Consider the following 22,778-nt stretch of genomic DNA (forward strand, 5'->3'; position numbering starts at 1 on the left):
AGGCGGAGTCTCGCTCTGTCGCCCAGACTGGAGTGCAGTGGCGCTATCTCGGCTCACTGCAAGCTCCGCCTCCCGGGTTCACGCCATTCTCCTGCCTCAGCCTCCCGAGTAGCTGGGACTACAGGCGCCCGCCACCTCGCCCGGCTAGGTTTTGTATTTTTAGTAGAGACGGGGTTTCACCATGTGAGCCAGGATGGTCTCGATCTCCTGACCTCGTGATCCACCCGTCTCGGCCTCCCAAAGTGCTGGGATTACAGGCTTGAGCCACCGCGCCCGGCCCCAGCTAGTTTTTATATTTTAGTAGGGACAGGGTTTCGCCATGTTGGTCAGGCCGGTCTCGAACTCCTGACCTCAGGTGATCCACCTGCCTCGGCCTCCCAAAGTGCTGGGATTACAGGCATGAGCCACCGCGCCCGGCCATCACCTGTTTTATCAGAAAGGTCTTTATGACCTGTATTTTGTGCTGACAAAATCTCATCCTTTGACTTAGAATGCCTTACCCATCTGGGAATGCAGCCCAGTAGATTTCAGCCTCGTTTCACCCAGCTCCTGTTTAAGATGGAGTTACTCTGGTTCACAGGCCTCTGACAGATGGAAAGGGGCCACTTTACCCAGTGTTATCCTAGCATCTTAATGTTAGTATGGACCTTAGAGATTATTTGTCTATCCTGCCCCACTCCCATTTTACAGATGAGAAAATCAAGGTTGGAACCGAAAGGTCACAGAGGGAATCTGTGACAGAGCCAGGAGCTCATCTCAACCTGCCTCTCTGTTACCTAAACCCCAACTATGTTAGTTCCTACAAATCCTAATATATGGTTCTGGAAATTCGGAGGAAGTATCTGTTTTTGTTGAGTTGTCCTTGTGATCATGTGAAAGCAATTTACTTAATAGCTGCAGCCTGGGCCCCTCTAACCAGACACCCTTCCGGGAGGTGAGGGAGATCCAGTGTCCTGACCAGAACGACGGAAGTTAGGAATATTGTGGGACTGGGCAGGTTTACATAAGGAAGATTGGTGACCCTGACACCGGTAGAGACGCACAGTTTGTGGAGAGCGGCTCTGCTGGGCCTGGACATTTTCAAGTCCAAGGCAGAGAGGAATTCCAAGTCATCTCCCAGCCCCTGACCCTGCACCATTGACTGGTATTTGCAAGCAGATGTGCCTCAAAGGTTGCAGCTGGATGAGACCCAGTAACTGAGCTGTCCAACTCGCATTTCCCCATTTTACAGAGGAGGGAAAAGAGGCTCAAAGAGGGGCTTTGCCTTTGCCAAGATCACATATCCAGTTGTTAAAAGAGCTGAGTCTCAGCCGGGCATGATGACTCACGCCTGTAATCCCAGCGCTTTGGGAGGTCAAGGTAGGCAGATCACCTGAGGTCAGGAGTTCAAGACCAGCCTGGCCAACATGGTGAAACCCCATTGCTCCTAAAAATACAAAAAAAGTAGCCAGGCATGACGGCGGGCACCTGTAATCCCAGCTACTCAGGAGGCTGAGGTGGGAGAATCACTTGAATCTAGGAGGTGGAGGCTGCAGTGAGCCGAGATCATGCCATTGCACTCCAGCCTGGACGACAGAGCAAGACTCTGTCTCAAGAAAAAAAAAAAAAAAAAAGAGCTGAGTCTCGTGGCCACCCTTTTACTCCATGGAAGCCACTAACTAGCATTTCACAGTGCTTCCCCCCAAGCCCCCCAAAACAGAAAAATTAATTCTGTATTTTATACAACCCAATGGGCTAGACTACAGGCACAGACCTGCAGGCCCACCCTCGCAAGGCTTTATAGCTCAGATCTGCTGGAGGGCAGAGTTGGAAGTGCTCAAGGAAGAGCCATCTTGGTTGTTTATATGCCTGTATTAATAGAAATTAGGAGCCATGTGGCGGCACAGCGCCCATTAGTGGGGGTGATAATACCACCTTATTATGGTGCTTATTTGCATTAGTTACTCTCTATAAAACCTACCACCAAACCCTGGGGGAGTTGAAGTGAAGCCTGCTGTGTCATGGGTGACTCTGAGTATGAGTAGGAAGGGTGGCAGTAAGGGTCTAGCAACATAGAGGTTATGTGCCTCTGTGTTTTTCTGGGTGAGTCTAGGCCTCATCAGTGATGTTTAAGGGTCATTTGAATATATATTTCCCCACTGAGGACAGCTTTGTGATGAAGGCAAAGACCCTTGGATTTTGAGTCAGACCATTGTAAGTCCAAATGTTTGCCTTAACATCACTGACTGGCTGTGTGACCATGGGCAAGTTACCTAACTTAGAAGGGCTAGTAATCCCTACCTCTCAGAGTTATACAGATGGAAGTAATATCTAACCTTTGCCCATTGATGGCCTTTGCAGGTCTTTGTTTTTCAGAACCATATTACTGTGACAGTGACCTTCCTGGCTCTGGTGCTTTCATCCTTCTGATGTTTGTTTTTTCTTTTCTTTTCTTTTTCTTTCTTTCTTTTCTTATTTATTTTGTATTTGTGTGTGTGTGTGCGTGTGTGTGTGCGTGTGTGTGTGTGAGACAGGGTCTCACTCTGTTACCTGGGCAGTGGCGCAGTCACAGCTCACTGCAGGCTTAACCTATTGGACTCAAGCGATTCTTCTGCCTCAGCCTCCTGAGTAGCTGGGACTATAGGCACTCACCACCATGCCTGGCTAATTTGTGTATTTTTTGTAGAGACAGGATTTCACCATGTTGCCCAAGCTGATCTCAAACTCCTGGGCTCAAGCGATCTGCCCACCTCGGCCTCCCAAAGTTCTGGGGATTACAGGCGTGAGCCACTGCACCTGGCCATCATCCTTCTGATGTTTCTTAGGAGCTTAGGTGTGCACATCTAAGGACGGATTTGTGGGATGGAGAGAGTTTGCTCCTGGGGTGCCAGAACGTCCTGTCTGAGACATTAGCATTCAGTAAGTATCTGTTGAATGAATGTTTACAGTTGACTCAGTGGGTCTGCTGTGTAAATAGAACAGATGACTATATTTCCCAAACCAAAAACCAGGACACGTCCTGACTCATTGCCTGATATGTAGGATGAAAACAGGGCAAAATACTTGAAACTGGGACTGCTTTTGTAAACCTGGCCGTGAGGTTGGTAGGGTTGTCACATGGAGCAGGAGATGCTTTTCTCCCTTTCCCTCCTCCCTCACCGTGAGAGGCTACCATGAAATGCAGGGCAGTGCACCCCCTAGTCCCTGGGCTGTCTAAGGCAGGCGCCCTGCCTGCATCCCACAGCACACACCCCCAGGCACACTTCACACCCTCCACTGAGGGAGGAGTTGCTCATGGCTTGATCTGGAGGAAGAACTGGAGCCTCCAAATTATGGAGCTGAGTAATTAAAAGCAGGGCTTTAAGCGGTTTTATTCCCCTTGGCTTGTAAAAGTCTAGCCTAGAGGCTGCTGAGAGCCCTTTTGCCTCCCCTGCAGCCACGCCTTTGGCCTTGCAGTCCATTTCACCCAGTCCGCCAGCCAGGGGACCAACAGCTAGATGTGGGGACATTCCCAAAGCGGAATCCAACCTCCCACTGCCCCCCACCTCTCCTTCATCCAGGCCCCCGTTTGTCAGAGGTGGCTGAGAGGGGAGAGATGTGGATTTATGGCTGCTGACTTGAAAGACAAAGTTGCCTTTTGTGTTAGAATTGGGTGTGGGGGAGTGGTGAGCTGGTGGTAACAAGGGAGGGAGGAGGAAGGGGCTGGGGTTCAGGGGCCCAAGGCAGGGGGTGAAGGACATGAGAAGGCCAAGAAGGCAGACAAAGCCATCCAGAGGCTCCTCAGAGCAGGGTCACTAGGCAAAGTCCCAGATGGGTCAGTCACCCCCAGCGAAGCCACCACAGTCCCCTGAGGCTATTTGTAAATGCCAGACACCCGTCTTCCCATACCCACTCCCACCCACTCCAACACCCAGATGCCACACAGCCTTCCCCTTTCTCAGAACATACTCTTTGGGTTCAGAGCCTTCATTCAACTCTCAGACGCTCCTTTAGAAGCCCAGGGAAGTAAGTCACGCTTCCTCCACCCCAGATGATCACAGCCAGTCAGTGTGGGGGTTCTTCTCTAGCAGAACCAAAGTCAGGGGCTAAGTGGGGACCCGAATGATGGGTACATGGGACAGAGGGTTGGGAAGGGTGAGCCTGGGCCAGAGAACCCTGCTGACAAGACCACTACCCCACCAGGGACCCTGAGCAAGTGGCCAGCCTCTCCCAGATTCAGGGTTCTCTCCACCACCTTTCCCCTCATAGACTTCTAGAGATGGGACATTTGCAGGTGCCTTGAGGAGTTTAAAGAGCATTCGACATGGCTGGCCTCCTTGCCCTCCAGGGGCCGTCTTGCCCCAGCTGTGCCCCACTAGCACTCTTCCTGGTGGCTCCGGTGGGTCCGTGTGGAGGCCAGAGTAGCCATCGGGTGCCTGAGTTCAGCAGGTGTTTTAACTATACCTTGGAGAGCCACATCCAACCCCCGGAATGAGCCTGGCCAATAAAGGGCTGGGTTTATAGGCTTCATAAACGTTTTACTAGAGAAATCAAGGCCTCAATTACCCAGTGGCCTCTTCCAACTGACAGCTTGTCTATTGGGACCCCTGTGAAGCCCCCAGGCAGAAGTAAGGTAGAAGAGGCTCTGGTTTATACCCTGCTGCTCGCCCCACCCATATCCTGCTCCCACACCATTCAGGCCTTGCAAATCCAGTTTTTACTCCCTTCTCCAGACAGCTTGAGCTCCATCACACACTCTCCGAGCCTCATCCCCTCTGAGGAAAGAGGCTGCCCTTTAAAGGGAGAAGAGAGCCACCACCATTTCTTCCTGACCCCCCGCCCTGCTCTTCCACAACCTCTCAGTTCCCTTTTAACTCAAGATTATACCATCTTCCCTCAAGAATAGATAGCCAGCCAGTATTTGCTCTGTGCCAAGGCCTGCGCTAAGCAGTTTACGAACATAGCTCATTGAATCCCCCTATTGCAGTGGCTCTAGCGACGTGAGCTGTGATCTTCCCTGTTTTATAAGTGAGACAATAGAGATTTCCAGAGATTCTGTCACTTGCCCAAGATCCCACAGCTCATAATGGTGGTGCTGAGATTTGAACTCAGTTCTGTACGATTCCAGAACCTTTACCATTAATCTCCTCCCTGTACCACTACCTCAAACAGTTCTGAGCCCAAGAGGTCGAGGTGAACCTGGGTGATAGAGCAAGACCCTGTCTCAAAAAAAAGAAAAAAAAAAACACACAAAAGTAAAAACAGTTTTTAGCAAGTATTTCCTCACTGGGAACGGAAATCTTTCCATGTGAGGCCTTCCTTGCCCTGCAGCGTGACAGCCTTAGCATGGGATCCAGTGTGGGCCTCGTCATCAGCCTCTGAGTCCACGTGTCTAAGAGGGGAGGGTGCGGGCAGGGCAAGGCTGGCCAGTGATGAGGATGGAGAGGAGGGGTGCTCTCTGGTGGGACAGCCAGAGAGACCATGAGCAGGAGAGAAGGCAGTAGGGGAGGTAGGGGAGTCCACGTCCTTGCCTCGGGTCTGGACCAGTGCGCTATCTGATAGACTTCTCTGTGATGACTGAAGCTCTCTATTGGTGCTGACCCATAGTGTAGCCAGTAACCACTTGTGGCTGCTGAGCACTTGAAATGGAGCTAGTGAGAGGAAGGAACTAAATTTTTTAATTGTATGTCATTCTAAGTTTTTTTTTTTTTTTTTTTTGAGACGGAGTGTCGCTCTTGTTGCCCAGGCGCTACCTCGGCTCACGGCAACCTCCGCCTCCCGGGTTCAAGCGATTCTCCTGCCTCAGCCTCCTGAGTAGCTGGGATTACAGGCATGTGCCCCCACACCTGGCTAATTTTGTATTTTCAGTAGAGATGGGGTTTCTCCATGTTGGTCAGGCTAGTCTTGAACTCCCAGTCTCATGTGAACTACCCACCTTGGCCTCCCAAAGTGCTGGGATTACAGGCATGAGCCACCGCAACTGGCTGTAATTCTAATTTAAAGGGCCACATGTGAGGCTGGGCATGGTGGCTCATGCCTGTTAATCCCAACACTTTGGGAGGCCCAGGTGGGAGGATCACTTGAGGCCAGGAGTTCAAGACCAGCCTGGCCAACAGGGCAAAACCCCATCTCTACTAAATACAAAAAATTATCCAGGCGTGCTAGCAGGTGCCTATAACCCCAGCTACTTGGCTGAGGCATGAGAATCGCTTGAACCTGGGAGGTGGAGGTTGCAGTGAGCTGATATCGTACCACTGTACTCCAGCCCGGGTGACAGAACAAGACCCTGCCTCAAAAAATAAATAAATGACCACATGTGGCTTGTAGCTACCACATTGGACAGCACAGACATGGGATGTTGATGACTGAAACTTACTCAAAGTCCTCTGATGATGTAAGGCCCTGTGGACTATGAATTTGACTGCTCTAGGTACCTCATATATGTAGAATTATGCAGTATCTTTTTGTGACTGGCTTATCTCACCTAGCATAGTGTCCTCCTCAAGGTTCATCACTGTTGTAGCATGTGTCAGGATTTCCTCCTTTTTAAGGCTGAATAATATTCCACTCTATGGATACAGCATATCTTGTTTATCCATCTGTCAATAGACACAAGTTTCTTTCACCTTTTAGCTATTGTGAATAATGCTGCTATAGACACTATCAAATATCTCTTTGAGACCCTGCTTTCAGTTCTTTGGGGTATATACCCAGAAGTGTGATTGCTGGATCACATGCTAATTCTATTTTTAATTTTTGGAGGAGTTATCATACTGTGTTCCACAGCAGCGGCACCGTTTTACGTCTCAACCAACAGTGCACAAGGGTTTTGATTTCTCCACATCCTCATCAATAGTTGCTATTTTCTGTATTTTTGATAGTACGCATCCCATTGTAGTTTTGATCTGCATTTCCCTAAGATTAGGGTCTTTTCTCTCTCTCTTTTTTTAATACTAGGTCTTCAAAATCCAATGTGTATTTGATACTTACAGCCCATCTCAATTTGGACTGGCCACATTTCAAGTGCTGAATAGCTGGCCACTATATTGGAAAATGTGGGCCGGGCGTGGTGGCTCATGCCTGTAATCCCAGCACTTTGGGAGACTGAGGCAGGTGGATTACTTGAGGTCAGGAGTTCGAGACCAGCCTGGCCAACATGGCAAAACCCTGTCTCTACTAAAATTACAAAAATTAGCCGGGCATGGTGGTACACGCCTGTAGTCCCAGCTACTCGGGAGGCTGAGGCAGGAGAATTCCTTGAACCCAGGAGGCAGAGGTTGCAGTGAGCTGAGATCCCACCACTGCACTGCAGCCTGGGTGATAGAGTGAATCTCTATTTCAAAAAAGAAAAAATAGCCGGGCACGGTGGCTCAAGCCTGTAATCCCAGCACTTTGGGAGGCCGAGACGGGCGGATCATGAGGTCAGGAGATCGAGACCATCCTGGCTAATACGGTGAAACCCCGTCTCTACTAAAAAATACAAAAAACTAGCCGGGCGACGAGGCGGGCGCCTGTAGTCCCAGCTACTCGGGAGGCTGAGACAGGAGAATGGCGTGAACCCGGGAGGCGGAGCTTGCAGTGAGCTGAGAGCCGGCCACTGCACTCCAGCCTGGGCGGCCGAGCAAGACTCCGTCTCAAAAAAAAAAAAAAAAAAAAAAAAAAAAAAAAAAAAAGAAAAAATATGGTTCTAAAGGGAAAAGTTGGGGGCAGTGGGTAGAAGTGTATGGGATTCAGGCATGTGTCTGGAGTAAGCAAAAACATGATAATCATCCCACCTGTCTGAGGAGGGGCTGGACATCCAGAAGGCTGCGTGTCCCTGGTCTTTGGCAGGGATGGATACAAGGAGGGAACAGGCCTTGGTGGCCTTCAGAAGAGTCTGTGGTTCACAACTGGCCCTCTTGAATGGCTGTATGAGGTGGGGACAGCCGGTACCTCAGAGCCCCAGGGCCCCTCGCTTTTGCAAAGGTTATGTTTTGGACTCTGCATCCAAACATGCCCCCAGATTTTTCTACCATCACACACCGGATAGGAGTCTGGCTATGGCCAAAGGGTAGGGGACCTGAGCTTCCTTCCCAGCACTCTACCTCGACCCTTTGCTGCCCCCCACCTCCCCCTGGAGCCTGTCTAATCAGATCCAGGCCTGACCTCACCAGAGGTCCTGGACCAGGAAGAGAGTCCCCCTCCCCTCCCTGAGCGGCCCCAGATCTGGCTCTCAGGAGGCCCCTCCCCTTGGGTGATTTATAGAGGTGTCCAGGAACTGTTTCCTGCCTGTGTTCTGTTCCCTTCCACTCCTGTGAATTGCTAAGCTCACTTTCTGCCCTCTGTCTCTCCCCACAACCTTGTCGCACCTCTGGTGGGGGCAGGGCGGGGCTGGGAGATTCCTTCCCAGATCGCTGTAGACAAAGGTACCTTCTTCCTTTCTCCCCACCCACTGCCAAGCAGGACTTTGTCCTTCCTGTTGCTTTCTCTGGCCCTCACACCTGGAAGACCATTGCCCATCACCCCCCAAAACTGTCCCCACCAGGCCAACAGACATCCACAGGAGTGTAAAGCATCAAGAGCCAAAGTGACAGCACCACTGTCAGGTGCACCAGCCACAGACACAATACCACCAGCACCAGACATAAATACTCAGTGCTAACATACTAGCTGGTCTGTACTGTCATCAGCAACGCAGTGGCCTGCAGGGTGACTCGTTCAGATCTCAGGGTGCCCTGAGGTCTGGCCTTCAGCCCCACTTCCTCAGGTTTGCCCAGGGACCCTCTCCCTAGAGAGACATAATGAGGGACAGTCCACCCAGCTCTGTGGCTTCCTGGCACAAGCCAGGGCATCAACACACTTGTGAATCAAACATGTTCCACCCTGAGGGGGCTGAAGTGGCCCCAACATCCCTTTTCCTCAAACTTCCTAAAGAAAAAAATTCTGTGCCAGCCTGGGCAACATAGGGAGACCCTGTCTCTATAAGAAATACAAAAATTGGCCAGGTGCAGTAGCTCATGCCTGAAATCCCAGCACTTTGGGAGGCCAAGGCGGGCGGATCACCAGGTCAGGAGTTTGAGACCAGCCTGACTAACATGGTGAAAGCCCGTCTCTACTAAAAATACAAAAACTAGCTGGGCGTGATGGTGTGCACCTGTAGTACCAGCTACTCGGGAGGCCAAGGCAGGAGAGTCGCTTGAGCCTGGGAGGCGGAGTTTGCGGTGAGCCGAGATCATGCCATTGAACTCCAACCCGGGCGACAGAGCAAGATTCCATCTCAAAAAGAAAAAAAAAATTTTAAATTAGCTGGGCATGGTGGTGTGCGCCTGTGGTCCCATCTACTCAGGAGGCTGAGGTGGGAGGATTACCTGAGCCTGGGAGGTCAAGGCTGCAGTGAGCTAGGATCACACCACTGCACATCAGCTTGGGTGACAGTGTGAGATCCTGTCTCAAAAGGAAAAAAAAGAAAAAATACTATTGCTTATGAACCAGATGTACATGGAAGATTTTAGGAGACTCCAGCTAAGCTGAGTTTGCTGGCCCAGAGATTGTGAATCCTGTTCATGAAGACAGATAGGGAGGCAGGACTGGAGGAGCCCTGAAGAGTGGCTCGTCCACTCCCTTCATTTGTGGCTGAGAGGACGCTGCCTGCCCAGGGTCTCACAGAAATCTTGGGACGCCTAAGGAATATGCGGGACTGACCAAAAAGCTGAGAGAGGGTATAAGGAAGGGAGGGAAGGAGGAGCCTCAGATGAAGAGGACCACACCCTCCTCTTGCACCTGCCCTTCCTGGACCACACCTGTGCAGCCAGCTGGACTCCCAGGGGTGGGGGTGAAGAGCCTTCCCTAGAGCTCATTACCCTTCCTCCACACAGTGAGAAGAAGCTAGTCCAACATGCAGTCCACTCTGTGGTTACCTGGCTTTGGAGAGTGAGAAACTTGTTGCAGAACTAAGGGACATCCCAGCAGAGAGCCTAGGCCTCAGTTTCCCCTTCCTAAAATAAAGAGATTAGCTGCAGATTCATGGTTTTCAATTACTCTTAAAGGCAAAACTACCCTTCAAATTAAATGTTTAGCAGAACTGTAACCAAGTAAAGCTGATGGAGAGGTACAGCAAGGTGCTGCTCTGATGGATGGGAAATGGGAGCAGGAGGTGGACTTAACTGCATCCAGGCGGCCCCAGGGGACCCGTAGGAGTCAGTTGCACTGTACACAGTGAAGGATATCAGACTGGCTCCATACCTGTGACCCTTCCAGCTCTAGCACCATGTCCAGCTGTGCTGTGGCTGCTTAGTGCTGGGGGGAGGAGGAGTGAGCCAGGCAGTGGAAGCCAGACTTTCTCCATCCCTAGCACCCTGATAAGAAAAAGCCCTTTCCCTTGTATATTTCCTCAGGCCAGCTTCTAGCAGTGGGTGCCTCCAGGGAGCCCAGAATGGGACTAGAAGCACAAAAGGATTCGTTCCTTAATGAGGAGGCATCTGTAGTCAGCAGAGCCATTAGTCCCCACCCCAGGTCCCTGGGGGACTGCGAGCTCCTCTCCAGCTGGAGTGAGGAGGAGGCAGGCAGCTCCCCATCTTCGAAGGAGCAGGGCCTGGGGGACGTAGACAGCTGACCCGGGAGCCTGGATGCCCTCTCCACTCCCTGGGCTCATGGCACCCAGTTGCCTTCCTGGAGGTGGAGGGCTAGAGACAGTAGAGAGGCTCCAGTAGAGCGGCTCCAGCAGCACCTCGGCCCCCCTCCCCCAAGACCCTGGGCTGACCTCCCTTGGCCAAACACAGTCTTTGGCCTGAGACCAGGAAGGCTGACCTCCCAGTGCTCCCTGGGGATCCTCTCACCAAGCCTGATGGGAGCACCAGCTGGGACACTTACCCCCCACCTCCCACCCCCAGGGCCCCAAGGTACTGTTTATAAGGGCTGTACCTACATGGGGATGTGTGTGATTGATTACCTGCACCGAACCAGAGGTACACACCCGCCGCAGCAGTGGACGGATTCCTGTCCAGACGTGGACACTCAGACCACATACACAGAGACACAGCCCTGCACACATGTACAAAGAGGCGCACATACCCATCAGCCGCACTCCCAGGAGGCCCTCAAAGACGAGAAAGCAGGGCGGGGGATTTTTTATGCATGTTTATATTTAATGAACCACATGCAAATGAGATGGAGAACACGCCACAAAGGAGCCAGCCCCCAGAGACTCTGGGTGGAAGGGCACAAAGGCTTGCCTTTTGGGCCACCCTGGAGGCCAGATCAGGCTGGTGGATTGAGGGGGCCTGAGATGGGGCATGGGGGCCACGGGGAGGGTGGCCTGCCCACACCAGGGATCCAGGAGCAGGAGCCAGGATGAGCTCCAGTGTCCCTGCTGCTGTGGGGGAGGGCTTCCTCTGGGAGGGGAGCAACTGTCCCAGTTGATGGAGTGCCTGAGACGAGGGGCTGCCTGCCTGGACAGATGGTGTACCGCCTTCCCGCACTTGAAGCAAAGTGGATTTTAATGAAATCGCAGCCCTGGTGCTGAAGCTGGGAACCCGAGTGGGAGGGGCTCCTTCCCCAGGCATTACAGGGTGGGGTCTGGGCATGGGTGGAAACGGGGGTGGGCAGGAACACTTAACCAGCCTGTCACTGGGAGGGGAGGGTGCACCACAGCCCCTCTGCACTGATGATCTCTGCAGACCAGAGTTCAAGCGGTTAGTTCAGATCCCCAAAAGGTGGGGAGGGGTCCCTGAATATTTATGACACATTGAAATGTAGATTGGTAGGTCTGACAGTCTTCTGAGAGGCTTGTCACCTTGGATGGATGCAACACCCTCTTGGGGTGCATCGAGAGACTGCAGATGAACTGGGGGGTGGGAGGAGTAGGAGGAGGAGAAGGGACCAAAAAAAAGCTCCCGGGCCTGGAAACCAGGGCCTGATGACCAGTGTCCTTGCTGGGCAACATTGGACCAATTGCTTCCCTTCTCTGAGCCTCAGCTTCCAATTCTATAAAATGTGAAGCACTGAGGATCTGAGCCCTTGCCTGCCTTAGGGAGAGTTTATGAAAATGCATCTGAAAGCTGAAAAAGTGGGGTGTGGGGCTTTGTCTGATTGGCCTTCATGGGTCAGTTTTGGGGGACCAAGGTCTCCAAGGGAAGTCTGAACAGCCCAGGATTTCCTTATTAGAGGTTTGTTATCCAGAAGTTTGTCCAGACTTTTTACAAAGTATCCCGACCCAGCCTATACCACCTGTTAGGGGAGATGTTTCCTAGCTATTGGAGGCTGGAGTAAGTGCTGATGGGCCCCCCAAGCTACTGCTCTCGCAGGAAAACTCCTGCCCCTTGATGGAGTGGGCTCCAGGTCTCCGTGCCTGTGACTCCACTGCAGCCCATTCTCCCCTCCCCTCTGCCCTCAGCAGCGCGCCGCAATCATACACTTCTCTTCCCCCAGCCATGTCGGACTTCCACGTGCATCCCCAGGCCACCGTGGGTGAGGAGGGTGGCGTGGCCCGCTTCCAGTGCCAAATCCATGGGCTTCCCAAACCTCTGATCACGTGGGAGAAGAACAGAGTCCCAATTGACACGGACAATGAGAGGTGAGTCACGTGTGGGAAAGACAGAGGGAAGACAAAGAGTTGGCCAGTGACTCTGGCCTTAGAGAAGGACTGCCCGCGGCTCTGGGAGCTGCAGTTGGTGCCCACAGGTGCCTGAGACAGTGGTGTTTCTGCAACCGCAGTTTAGACTGCGTATCCACATGATTTGCTGGGCCCAGATTCTAGGCGCATGGATGTGTCTGAGGATCATGTGTGATCGTTGTCAAGGCTGGAATTGAGGGTATATCCACCTTCGAAAGTCCCAGTGTGAGTCTGATGATGTTGGGATGGTGCAGTGCTTGGGGCCTGGGCTGTGTCTTGGATGCCCAGAGTCTTTGTGGCTGATTATATCAATGGCTGTGCTGGTGGCCAACTGTGTCCCTCCCCTCAACAGGTACACATTGCTGCCCAAGGGGGTCCTGCAGATCACAGGACTTCGAGCTGAGGACAGTGGCATTTTCCACTGCGTGGCCTCAAACATCGCCAGTATCCGGATCAGCCACGGGGCCAGGCTCACCGTGTCAGGTGAGGGTCCTTCGGCCCTTTCCCCCAATCTTAGATCAACCCGCTTCAACTGGCCTCTGCAGCCTTCTCGGCCACGTGCGTGCAGAGTGCCGGGCTCTGTGCTGCCTGGCGTGAGGGTGCACAGGAATCTGAGGCTGGATCTCTGGCTCATTTCCCCCTGGGAATCCCATCCTATGCTGATCTCCAGGACTCCCCCATTGCTGGCAGTCCTGCAGGGCCAGCAGGAGAGGGACGGATGTCCAGAATGTCCTGGTCCGCTGGTATCTCTCTACCCACAGGACCTGGTTTCTGGGCTGGTGTTTGTTTCCCACCCGCTGTGTCCTGGGCTGTGGGTGGGGTGAAGAAGCAGGAAAGTACCCAGCTGAAGTGAGGAAATGTGGCATCTTCCTCCCAGGCTCGGGCTCTGGGGCCTACAAGGAGCCGGCCATCCTCGTGGGGCCTGAGAACCTCACCCTGACAGTGCACCAGACCGCGGTGCTTGAGTGTGTCGCCACGGGCAACCCGCGCCCCATTGTGTCCTGGAGCCGCCTGGGTGAGCCTCATCCCCACAGCCCCTGCCCCTCCCAGCCTGTCCCACCCCCTGGAAGGGCCAGTCTCAAACTCCTCACCCAGCTCCGGGGGAATTTGGAATCCTGTTTGTTCTCTGTGGGGGTCCATTCTATCCCTGTGATCTGGGAAGAGGGTAAGTTTCCCTCTCTTGGAAGGACCAGGGAGGCCCCCTTGTCCACCCTATTCTCCCTCTCCCTGCAGGGATGGCTTAGCTCCCTGGGTTACCTTGTCCAATCCTGGCAGTCCTCCCCTCACCCTGGCCTTGGGGACCCCAGCACCCTTCAGCAGCCCTCAGCACCCCAGAATCTGTCCCCTCCTGCTAATTCCTGTCCTCTATACCCTGGCCGTGTTCCTCAGCTGTACAGTCCCAAGCCCCTCAAAATCCCAGCCAGTTGTTAGATCCTCACTCTGGGCCCTCCAGTCTCTAGCCTGGCCCCCTAAGTCCCCCAGCCTAAATCCCCAGGCAGCTGAAGGAGAGAAATGAAAGGGTGCAGATGGGCCCACATTGTCTGAGCGGAAAGGTCGCTCGGGAAGGAAACTCTGGAGGGGGTGGGGTGGGGCCGCATTCACAGGGAGACTGTGCCACATTGTAGCAGCTGAGTGATGGGGAGGGAGGGGGCAGCAGGCAGGATAATGGAGTAGATTTCGCCACTTCAGGGCCTGAATGGGGAGCTGTCTCCTTGTATTCTGACTGTGCTAATCTGATCCTGGTGGGGGTGGGGGAAGGGCTCGGGTCCCTGGGAGAGACTGGGAAGAGTGGCCTCACCATTAGGAGGAACCTCTAGGCACTCCAGGAACCATCTGGTCCAACATTTCCCAAAGCATGATCTGTCAAGCGGGAAGGAATGGCCTACTGGTCTAACAAGTTTGGGAAACAGAGTTAACTGGGTCCCCCCTGTACCAGGTCACAGGGGTACTGTGATGTGACTTACCATCCGGGCATAGAATGGATATGTAAACGTGGATCCAGAGAGATAAACCAGGCTTGGAAACGTCAATCTAATCCAGACTCCTTACTTTACAGACTGTGAAACAGAAGGGAAGGGCCTTGCAGGTGGCCCGTGAGTCAGTGGTGATGCTAGGTTCAGGACAGGGCGTCCGCTGCTGGGCACGAGGGTTCTGTGCTGCACTCTGCTGCCTTTTCCATGTTAAGGTGCCTGGGAGGGAAGGGGCAGAGTCAAAGACTGAGGCTTCTTGGAAGACGGGAGGAAGGGCGAGCCCTCTGGAAGTTTCCTTTACTTTCCTTCTTACACATCTATATCTGACCCTCAGCCATCCCCCCTCCCCTTCCTCCCCAGATGGTCGCCCTATTGGGGTGGAGGGCATCCAGGTGCTGGGCACGGGAAACCTCATCATCTCAGACGTGACGGTCCAGCACTCCGGCGTCTACGTCTGTGCGGCCAACAGACCTGGCACCCGGGTGAGGAGAACAGCACAGGGCCGGCTGGTGGTACAAGGTATGGATCAGCCAACCCTGGGGAGGAGGGCAGGGATCTCCGCACAGTCCCTTCCTCCTGGCCTAGGCCCAACCCCAGGGCCCTGTCTCACCCCAGTCTCCTGGACTCGCCCTTGCCCTGCCCCTCACCCCTCACCGGCCCCCAGGCCAGGCCAAAGGCGGTGCGTTCTCCCTTCCAATGCTTGCGTTGGGAATGGGTAGACCGTCTTGGTCATGCAGCAGCCCCTGCATGCCCTCTGGGGGCCGTCAGCGCCCCGACACCCGGGGAGTCATTTCCACTTTCTCATCTCAGCTGGTGTCCCCACCTGTGTCGCTCACACGTGTCTCCCCACGTGCTGTTTTCATTCACACGTGTGGCACGTCCATGCTCACACCTGCCTGCATGTGCGCTTCTGGCCTGCTTGTCATTTTCACGCTGTCGCCAGCAGCCTCACTGTGCACGCAAAGCTGCCTCCCCTTCCGCCGGGCGGGGCCCTGCCACTAACCAGGTCCTTTAGTTGGCCTCTGGCCATGGGGCTTAACTGTCCCCGTGACTGGGCTTGGATGAACATTTTCAGGGTTTTCCTGTGGTTGTTCCCTGCCGGAGATGAGGTGGGGGAAAGGGTGGGAAGTGGGAGAATTAGGAACTTAAATGCCCGTTTGTTTAGCATTCCATGTGCCATTAATCTGTCCAAATGAAAGTGATGGAGCATTTCATTTCCCGGTTTTAATAGAGGCTTGAGGCCTGAGATTGGAGGAGAGCAGAATTGAATGTGGGGGCGAGGGCGCCCCCGGTACTGAGGCTCATACATCTCCCCGTCATTACTGCTTTCTGGAGGTGCAGCCAAACCTATTAGCACATTTATTTATTTAACAATTTCCTGAACAGGGAGCTCAGCTTGATTGCTTTCGGATACAAATGTCAGTCTTTTAAATAGTCATTATAAAGGAGTCCTCTTGGGTCTGCCTGGGGCGGAGGGAAGAGGGAGGTGGGCCATCTCCTGAGCTGGGCAGGAGTAGAGGCTGGGCCCCACCTGGAGGAGTCTTCAGGGGGCAGATGTGTGTTTGGAGCCCACCTCTCGCCCTGTGTATCTCTGGTCCCATCCCCTGTTCCCTTCCTCATGCCGTCACTCACAGCTGTCTCTGTCCGTACCCACCCCCCCACCATCCTGACCCCACTCGCAGCCCCAGCTGAGTTTGTGCAGCATCCCCAGTCCATCTCCAGGCCAGCTGGGACCACAGCCATGTTCACCTGCCAAGCCCAGGGTGAGCCGCCACCTCACGTCACATGGCTGAAGAATGGACAGGTGCTGGGGCCGGGAGGCCACGTCAGGCTCAAGAACAACAACAGGTACATGTGTGGTGTGTGCTGGGGTGAGGACCTGGGAGAGCAAGGAAAGGGGGGCCTGGAGTGAGTGGCCTGAGTAGACTGTGCACCTCCTGCCAGGGAGAACACAGAATTGGGAGTCTGGAGATTGGGTTGGAGTCCCAGTTCCACCACCAACTTGCTGGGAGATTTCACACAAGTCATTAGTCTCCTGGAAAGACTGTTTCTCCATCTCTCAAATGGGGAGATTTGGTCAACCTCCAGGGAGAAGGAGGGAACCTGAGGCTCTCTCTCTCCCCTGCAGCACACTGACCATTTCTGGAATCGGTCCTGAAGATGAAGCCATCTACCAGTGTGTGGCTGAGAATAGTGCGGGCTCATCACAGGCCAGTGCCAGGCTGACCGTACTGTGGGCTGAGGGGCTCCCTGGGCCTCCCCGCAATGTGCGGGCGGTCTCTGTGTCTTCCACTGAGGTGCGTGTGTCCTGGAGTGAGCCGCTGGCCAACACCAAGGAGATCATCGGCTACGTCCTGCACATCAGGAAGGCTGCTGGTGCGCGCGGCCAGCTCTGCTCCCCCTTCCTCTCATTCACTATTTCTCATCCCTTCCAATCATGCACGTCCTGACCCGGTGCCTTCCTTTCCTTCTCCCCGCTGTCCCCCCTGGGCACCCTGGCTGCCCTCATTTCACCAATGCTGGCAGGACTCCCCCAGTCCTTCACACTCCCCTGCCCACCCTGTGCCTCTCCAGACCCACCAGAGCTGGAGTATCAGGAAGCAGTCAGCAAGAGCACCTTTCAGCACCTGGTCAGCGACCTGGAGCCCTCCACGGCCTACAGTTTCTACATCAAGGCCTACACACCAAGGGGGGCCAGCTCAGCCTCTGTGCCCACCCTAGCCAGCACCCTGGGTGAAGGTGAGGCCTGGGTGTGGAGCACAAAACCACAGGCACTCAGGGTATCAGAGCAGAACCACCATGCACACTTGTTCAGGTTGTGCACTGTGCTGGGTGCCCGGCCCTGAGCCTGTCAGGGCTGAGTCTACTTGGAGGAAAGGGCTTCTTTTTCTAATTCATAGGAAGGTACTGCTTTCGTAAGCACATGCTCTGGGTCAGAGGCCAGAGGGCTGTCAGGTTTTTGGGGGTCAGGGTCACAGGTGGAAAGTAGAAAAGTAGAGCTTCCACTGGGTCCTCACATCATGGCCTCTTTCTGTACGTGCAGCCCCTGCCCCACCTCCACTGTCAGTGCGGGTCCTGGGGAGCTCCTCCCTGCAGCTGCTGTGGGAGCCTTGGCCCCGGCTGGCCCAGCACGAGGGCGGCTTCAAGCTGTTTTACCGCCCAGCAAGCAAGACCTCCTTCACCGGCCCCATCCTGCTGCCTGGAACGGTCTCCTCCTACAACCTCAGCCAGCTCGGTGAGGCAGACACAACCCGGGGCTTAGTGGGCTGGGCAGGGTGCGGCGCTGAGGGCCAGGAGGTGGTGTACAGGGGTCACCTCCCTTTCCCGGCTAGGACAGAGCACGTGGTGGGTCAGGGGCAGTCACTCAGCCGCCCTGCCTTCCCCCAGACCCCACTGCAGTGTACGAGGTGAAGCTGCTTGCCTACAACCAGCATGGAGATGGCAACGCCACAGTCCGCTTTGTGTCTTTGAGGGGAGCATCTGAGAGGACAGGTGAGGGCTGGGGATGGAGTGCAGGGCTGAGTGGGTGGGAAGCAGGGAAAGTAACAGGGTGAGATAGCATGTGCCACGCTTGAGAGCACAGGCTTAGACTGCAGTTTGAAGCTTGGCCATGCACATGCTGGCTGTGTGACCTTGGTCAGGTTATTTAACCTCTCTGATCCCAGTTTTCTCTATAATACAGAGATAATAGTACCTACTTTACAAAGCTGTGGCAAGGATGAAATGGTCCATGCTATTCCTAGTATCTGGTAAAAAGAACCAAAAAGATTGGACTGGAGTCCCGTAGGCAAAGTCAAAGGGTATTCCCACTCCCATTTGGGGGTGGGAGCAGCTAAAGGAAGAGGAGCCCCCAGAGGCTGGGTGTTTAGGAGTGCTTCAGACCTGGAGAGCCAAAGCCTCCAACCCGTCCCTGTCCCTAGCCTTGAGCCCACCATGTGACTGCCGGAAGGAGGAGGCCGCCAACCAGACATCCACCACAGGCATCGTCATTGGCATCCACATCGGGGTCACCTGCATCATCTTCTGTGTCCTCTTCCTCCTGTTCGGCCAAAGGGGCAGGTGGGTCCTGGGCCAGGGAGAGGGGCTGGGCTGGTGTGTGGCGGACTAGGCCTAGAGAAGGTGAGTGTGGGCTCACTGCCTCTGTCTCTCGTCTCTCTCCCTCCCCTCAACTCTTGGCTCACCCCTAGGGTCCTCTTGTGTAAGGATGTGGAAAACCAGCTGTCCCCTCCTCAGGGTCCCCGGAGCCAAAGGGACCCTGGCATTCTGGCCCTAAATGGGGCGAGACGGGGAGAGCGGGGCCAGCTGGGCCGAGATGAGAAACATGTGGATATGAAGGAGCTGGAGCAGCTGTTCCCCCCGGCCGGGGCAGCAGGGCAGCCAGACCCCAGACCCACAGTGAGTGTCCATGTCTTGAACAAGCCCCCGCCTCAGGCTCTGACACCGTCACCCTCTGATCCTGCACCCCTTCACCTTGGCCACGGGCCTCAATCATTGGCCTTAGTCAAGCTGCAGGTCTTCTCTCTGTGCCCCTGAGTCAGGCAGGGAGACCTGGAGACCCTAAGCCCCAAGTGGGGTTGAGTTGGAGCCTGGCGCCCTGGCCCTCAAGCTCACACCTGTGTGACGGGCTCTTTCCCCAGCAGGATCCGGCAGCCCCTGCCCCGTGTGAGGAGACCCAACTCTCCATGCTGCCACTTCAGGGGTGCGGCCTGATGGAGGGGAAGACAGCGGAGGCCACAGCCTCCTGCGCAGGCCTGGCGGCTGCCCCACCACCCCCAGATGGAGGCCCCGGCCTCCTCAGTGAAGGCCAGGCTGCCAGGCCTGCAGAGGCCCGGGTTACCCAGCCAGCTCACTCTGAACAGTAGCCAGTGTCTGGCAGGCTCCAGAGGGTGGCCGGAGAGGGGGCCCATTCTCAGGTCAAAAGCAAGATTTCTACTGTCATGTGGGATTTGGATGGTCCTGGGGGCTCCCCAGCATTTCTGTCCTGACTGCCTCTTGGGTTGTCAAAACCCAAGGCAGCCTTGGCAGGGACCCCCACTCGCAACACCCATCAGGAGCTGGAGTAGTTCCTGCAGGAGCCCGTTCCCTCCCTGGGCTGACGCCCCCTCACCTCTGCCTGGCACCCACGTGACTTGGAACTGAAGTAACATTTTTCTTTAAAAAGCAAAACTTAAAATCAAAAAAAAACAAAAGGGAGAGAGATAGAGGAAGGTGAATTAGACTCCAAAAGATGACCCTGCTGTAGCTGGGCCCTGACACTGTCACCCTCCACCGACCTTGTTTTCTCAGGATGGATTTTTGCTGTTTTGGCTCTCAGCACCTACCTCAGCCGGAATGAATGTCCTGGGGGCAGTGGGGCAGTGGCCTCAGCCTCCTTACCCCACAGAGCCCGAATGCACTCCTACCTCAAGCCCCCTTGATGGGGACCCCCCTCTCCCTTCCCACACTGTTGTCCAGAGTTAAAAAAAAAAAAAAAAAAAAAAGCATTTCCCCATTTCCGGGTGTGAAAGAAAATGTCTACCTCAAGGCTCGCTGGCTCTGTGGGCTGTGTTGTCACTGGACCTGCCTCCCCACCCCTCCTGCCCACAGCCCACCTGCCTCTCCTGCAGAGGAGAGGCCAGAGGTTAGGCCACCAAGGGGAACTCTTGTGGCCTACGGAAATAGAAATGGATTGGGCAGAGAGAAAATGTGAAAGAAGCCAAAAATGAGAGGAAATTTGTTCCTTGAAGTATAAATTGTCCAAACGAGCCACCTCCCAGCACACCGCCTGTCCCCGTCTTGTCTGTCCACTCCCATTTGAGCCAGCCCATCCTTGATGGGGATGCTCATGAGGAACCTGGGCTTGGGAGGGTGGCATCACCTGGCCGCCTGCCTCCTGTCCTGCAGGCCCGGCCCCTGGAATGTACCATGTGTGGGATGGGTGTGTGTGAGGGTGAGGGGGTGTGGGTGTCCCCTACAGAGGCGCCCCAGCCTCAGGCACCCAGCCAGCCTGATCCACCCCTCGACAGGGGAGCACCCACTGTCAGCAGCCACGGCCGGAAGCTATTTTTATACAAGGTGTGTTAAGGGTTGTGTTCTTGTGACTTTTGGTTTCTCTTTTCTGTTGTGTTGTTCTTTGAACTACTTAGTTAAAGAAGAAGAAAAGAAAACCAAGGAAACAAATGCCTATTTTTGGTTACACTCAGAAACATTTTTTTAAATAGCAGAAGAAAAACTTTTTTTTAAAGAAAAAAAAAATAAGTGTATTCCTTAAGAATGAGATTAGACCATAAAAGTCCCTGACCCCCAACCCTCTAGGGACACCCCCACCCTGAACTTTAGTTAATTAGCTGAAGAAGATAGAATTTGTGGTGTTTTCCTAGAAAACTAGAGCTGTGTCTGTGTGGACTTGGGGAAGGGTAGTCCCTTCCCTTCTCCCAAATGATGTGTGGATGCCCAGGGCGCCACAAAACTCCAAGGCAGTGCCCCCTCTGTTCCCAAGGCAGCTTCTCTTGGGAACCTCCCTCTTTCCCTTGGGAAGGGTGGGGCTGGGGGTCACCTGGCCTGACTTGGGTTTTGTCACACTCTGCTCATTTTGACTGAATAAAAGTCCTGTTGCCAAAGTGAACCTGGAGTTTTTTGGTGGCTGTGTCAGGCCCTGGGGGAGGGGCTAGGGTGCTGGGTGGGCCAGGGCCCTCATAGGCCCAGAACCTGGGATAGTTGCAGCAGACCCCACACACCACAGACCTCTGCCACACGAGGCGCAGTTCCCGAGCCCTCACCCCTCCCTGTGAGGAAGACATGCTAGTGACCGTCATCTCCATTTTATTTATTTAATGTATTTTTTTGAGACAGAGTTTTTTACTCTGTCGCCGAGGCTGGAGTGCAGTGGCATAATCTCAGCTCACCACGACCTCTGCCTCCCGGGTTCAAGAAATTCTCCTGCCTCAGCCTCCTGAGTAGCTGGGATTACAGGAGTGTGCCACCACACCCAGCTAATTTTTGTATTTTTGGTAGAGACGAGGTTTCGCTATGTTGGCCAGGCTGGTCTCGAACTCCCGACCTCAAGCAATCCGTCCATCTCAGCCTCCCAAAGTGCTGAGATTACAGGCATGAGCCACTGTGCCTGACCGGTCATCTCCATTTTATTGTTAATGAAACCAAGAAAAGAGAGGTGAAGAAAATGTCCAAAAGCCCACACAGCCAGTTGGTCAGTCTGATCCTCACACAGGATCCGAGTTTGTATCCAGGCCAGGCCGCCAGGTTCCAGGCTCTGCATTCTGACCACCACTCCACGCCTCCTTGGCCAGCAACGAGGAGACTGCCTGCTCAGCCCACCAAGGTTGAGGGCTCTCCAGGTGCTGGCCAGGCCGGGCTGTGTGCTTTTCATGCACTGTCTATGAGGAAGGACTGGTTTCCTCCCGATTCTGAAGCTGAGGAAACAGGCTGTGACTGAGTGATTCTCTCCAGGGCACTCAGCCAGGACTCCAACCAGGCCTCTCTGTTCTGCCATTGTCTCTTAGTCCAGGCTCCTGAAGCCAGGTGACTGGGGCTGCTATGGCTCAGACAGGTGCGAGAGAGGCTGGGCTTAATGGCAGTTATGCTGACAAAGATCTGGAGGTCTCAGCTGGCCTCAAACTTGAGGCAGCGGCATAATGCAGCTGCTGGTGAATTTCAAAGCCTGGGTTCACACCCAGGAAGCTCGGCAGACCTGGAAAGCCAGGTTCTAAACCCAGGGGCACCTTTCGAGAGGAACATACCAGGAGAGCAGTTGGTAAATTGGGTTCCCTGGCCATGGCTGGGGTGAGGGGGAGCTCTCTGGAGGGCCTCACTCTCTCTGCCCACCCTCACCCAGACCAGCTCGATATTTTTTCCCATATTTTTTTCTGTCTTATTACATGTTGGACTTTTTTTTTTTTTTTTTTTTTGAGAGAGAGTCTCATTTTGTCACCCAGCCTGGAGTGCAGTGGCATGATGTCGGCTCACTGCAACCTCCGCCTCCCAAGTTCAAGCAATTCTCCTGCCTCAGCCTCCCAAGTAGCTGGGATTATAGGCACCAGCCACTACACACAGGCCTCTTCTGGAAGTGCCTGGCCAGGTGCCTTCAGATGTTCTTTCAGGATCAGAACTCTACTTTCTTTTTTTTTTTTTTTTTTTTTTTGGAGACGGAGTCTTGCTCTGTCACCCAGGCTGGAGTACAGTGGCCGGATCTCAGCTCACTGCAAGCTCCGCCTCCCGGGTTTACGCCATTCTCCTGCCTCAGCCTCCGGAGTAGCTGGGACTAC

The 22,778-nt window shown here is 54.2% G+C and overlaps 1 protein-coding gene across 5 annotated transcripts in view; it reads left to right on the forward strand.

The window, feature by feature from the left end:
* Window positions 1-21,121, forward strand: part of IGDCC3 (immunoglobulin superfamily DCC subclass member 3) — a 36,116-nt gene extending 14,995 nt beyond the window's left edge. Inside the window, exons 2-14 of one of the 5 annotated variants that reach the window (XM_030931501.1) lie at window positions 2,805-2,898; window positions 12,364-12,508; window positions 12,900-13,030; window positions 13,425-13,562; window positions 14,878-15,036; window positions 16,200-16,365; window positions 16,646-16,893; window positions 17,092-17,256; window positions 17,561-17,752; window positions 17,905-18,009; window positions 18,438-18,576; window positions 18,705-18,912; window positions 19,155-21,121. In XM_030931501.1, coding sequence (XP_030787361.1) covers window positions 12,366-12,508; window positions 12,900-13,030; window positions 13,425-13,562; window positions 14,878-15,036; window positions 16,200-16,365; window positions 16,646-16,893; window positions 17,092-17,256; window positions 17,561-17,752; window positions 17,905-18,009; window positions 18,438-18,576; window positions 18,705-18,912; window positions 19,155-19,379 — 2,019 coding nt within the window. In that variant the 5' untranslated portion in view covers window positions 2,805-2,898; window positions 12,364-12,365 and the 3' untranslated portion in view covers window positions 19,380-21,121. Of the gene's footprint in view, window positions 1-2,688; window positions 2,899-11,587; window positions 12,509-12,899; window positions 13,031-13,424; window positions 13,563-14,877; window positions 15,037-16,199; window positions 16,366-16,645; window positions 16,894-17,091; window positions 17,257-17,560; window positions 17,753-17,904; window positions 18,010-18,437; window positions 18,577-18,704; window positions 18,913-19,154 lie in introns of those variants that run through there. The other 4 variants (XM_030931500.1, XM_030931498.1, XM_030931499.1 and 1 more) reach the window with 4 other exon arrangements.
* Window positions 21,122-22,778: the final 1,657 nt, after the last annotated feature.

This window comes from Rhinopithecus roxellana, chromosome 5, assembly GCF_007565055.1.
Source record: "Rhinopithecus roxellana isolate Shanxi Qingling chromosome 5, ASM756505v1, whole genome shotgun sequence".
In the NCBI taxonomy this organism is placed as follows: Eukaryota; Metazoa; Chordata; class Mammalia; order Primates; family Cercopithecidae; genus Rhinopithecus; species Rhinopithecus roxellana.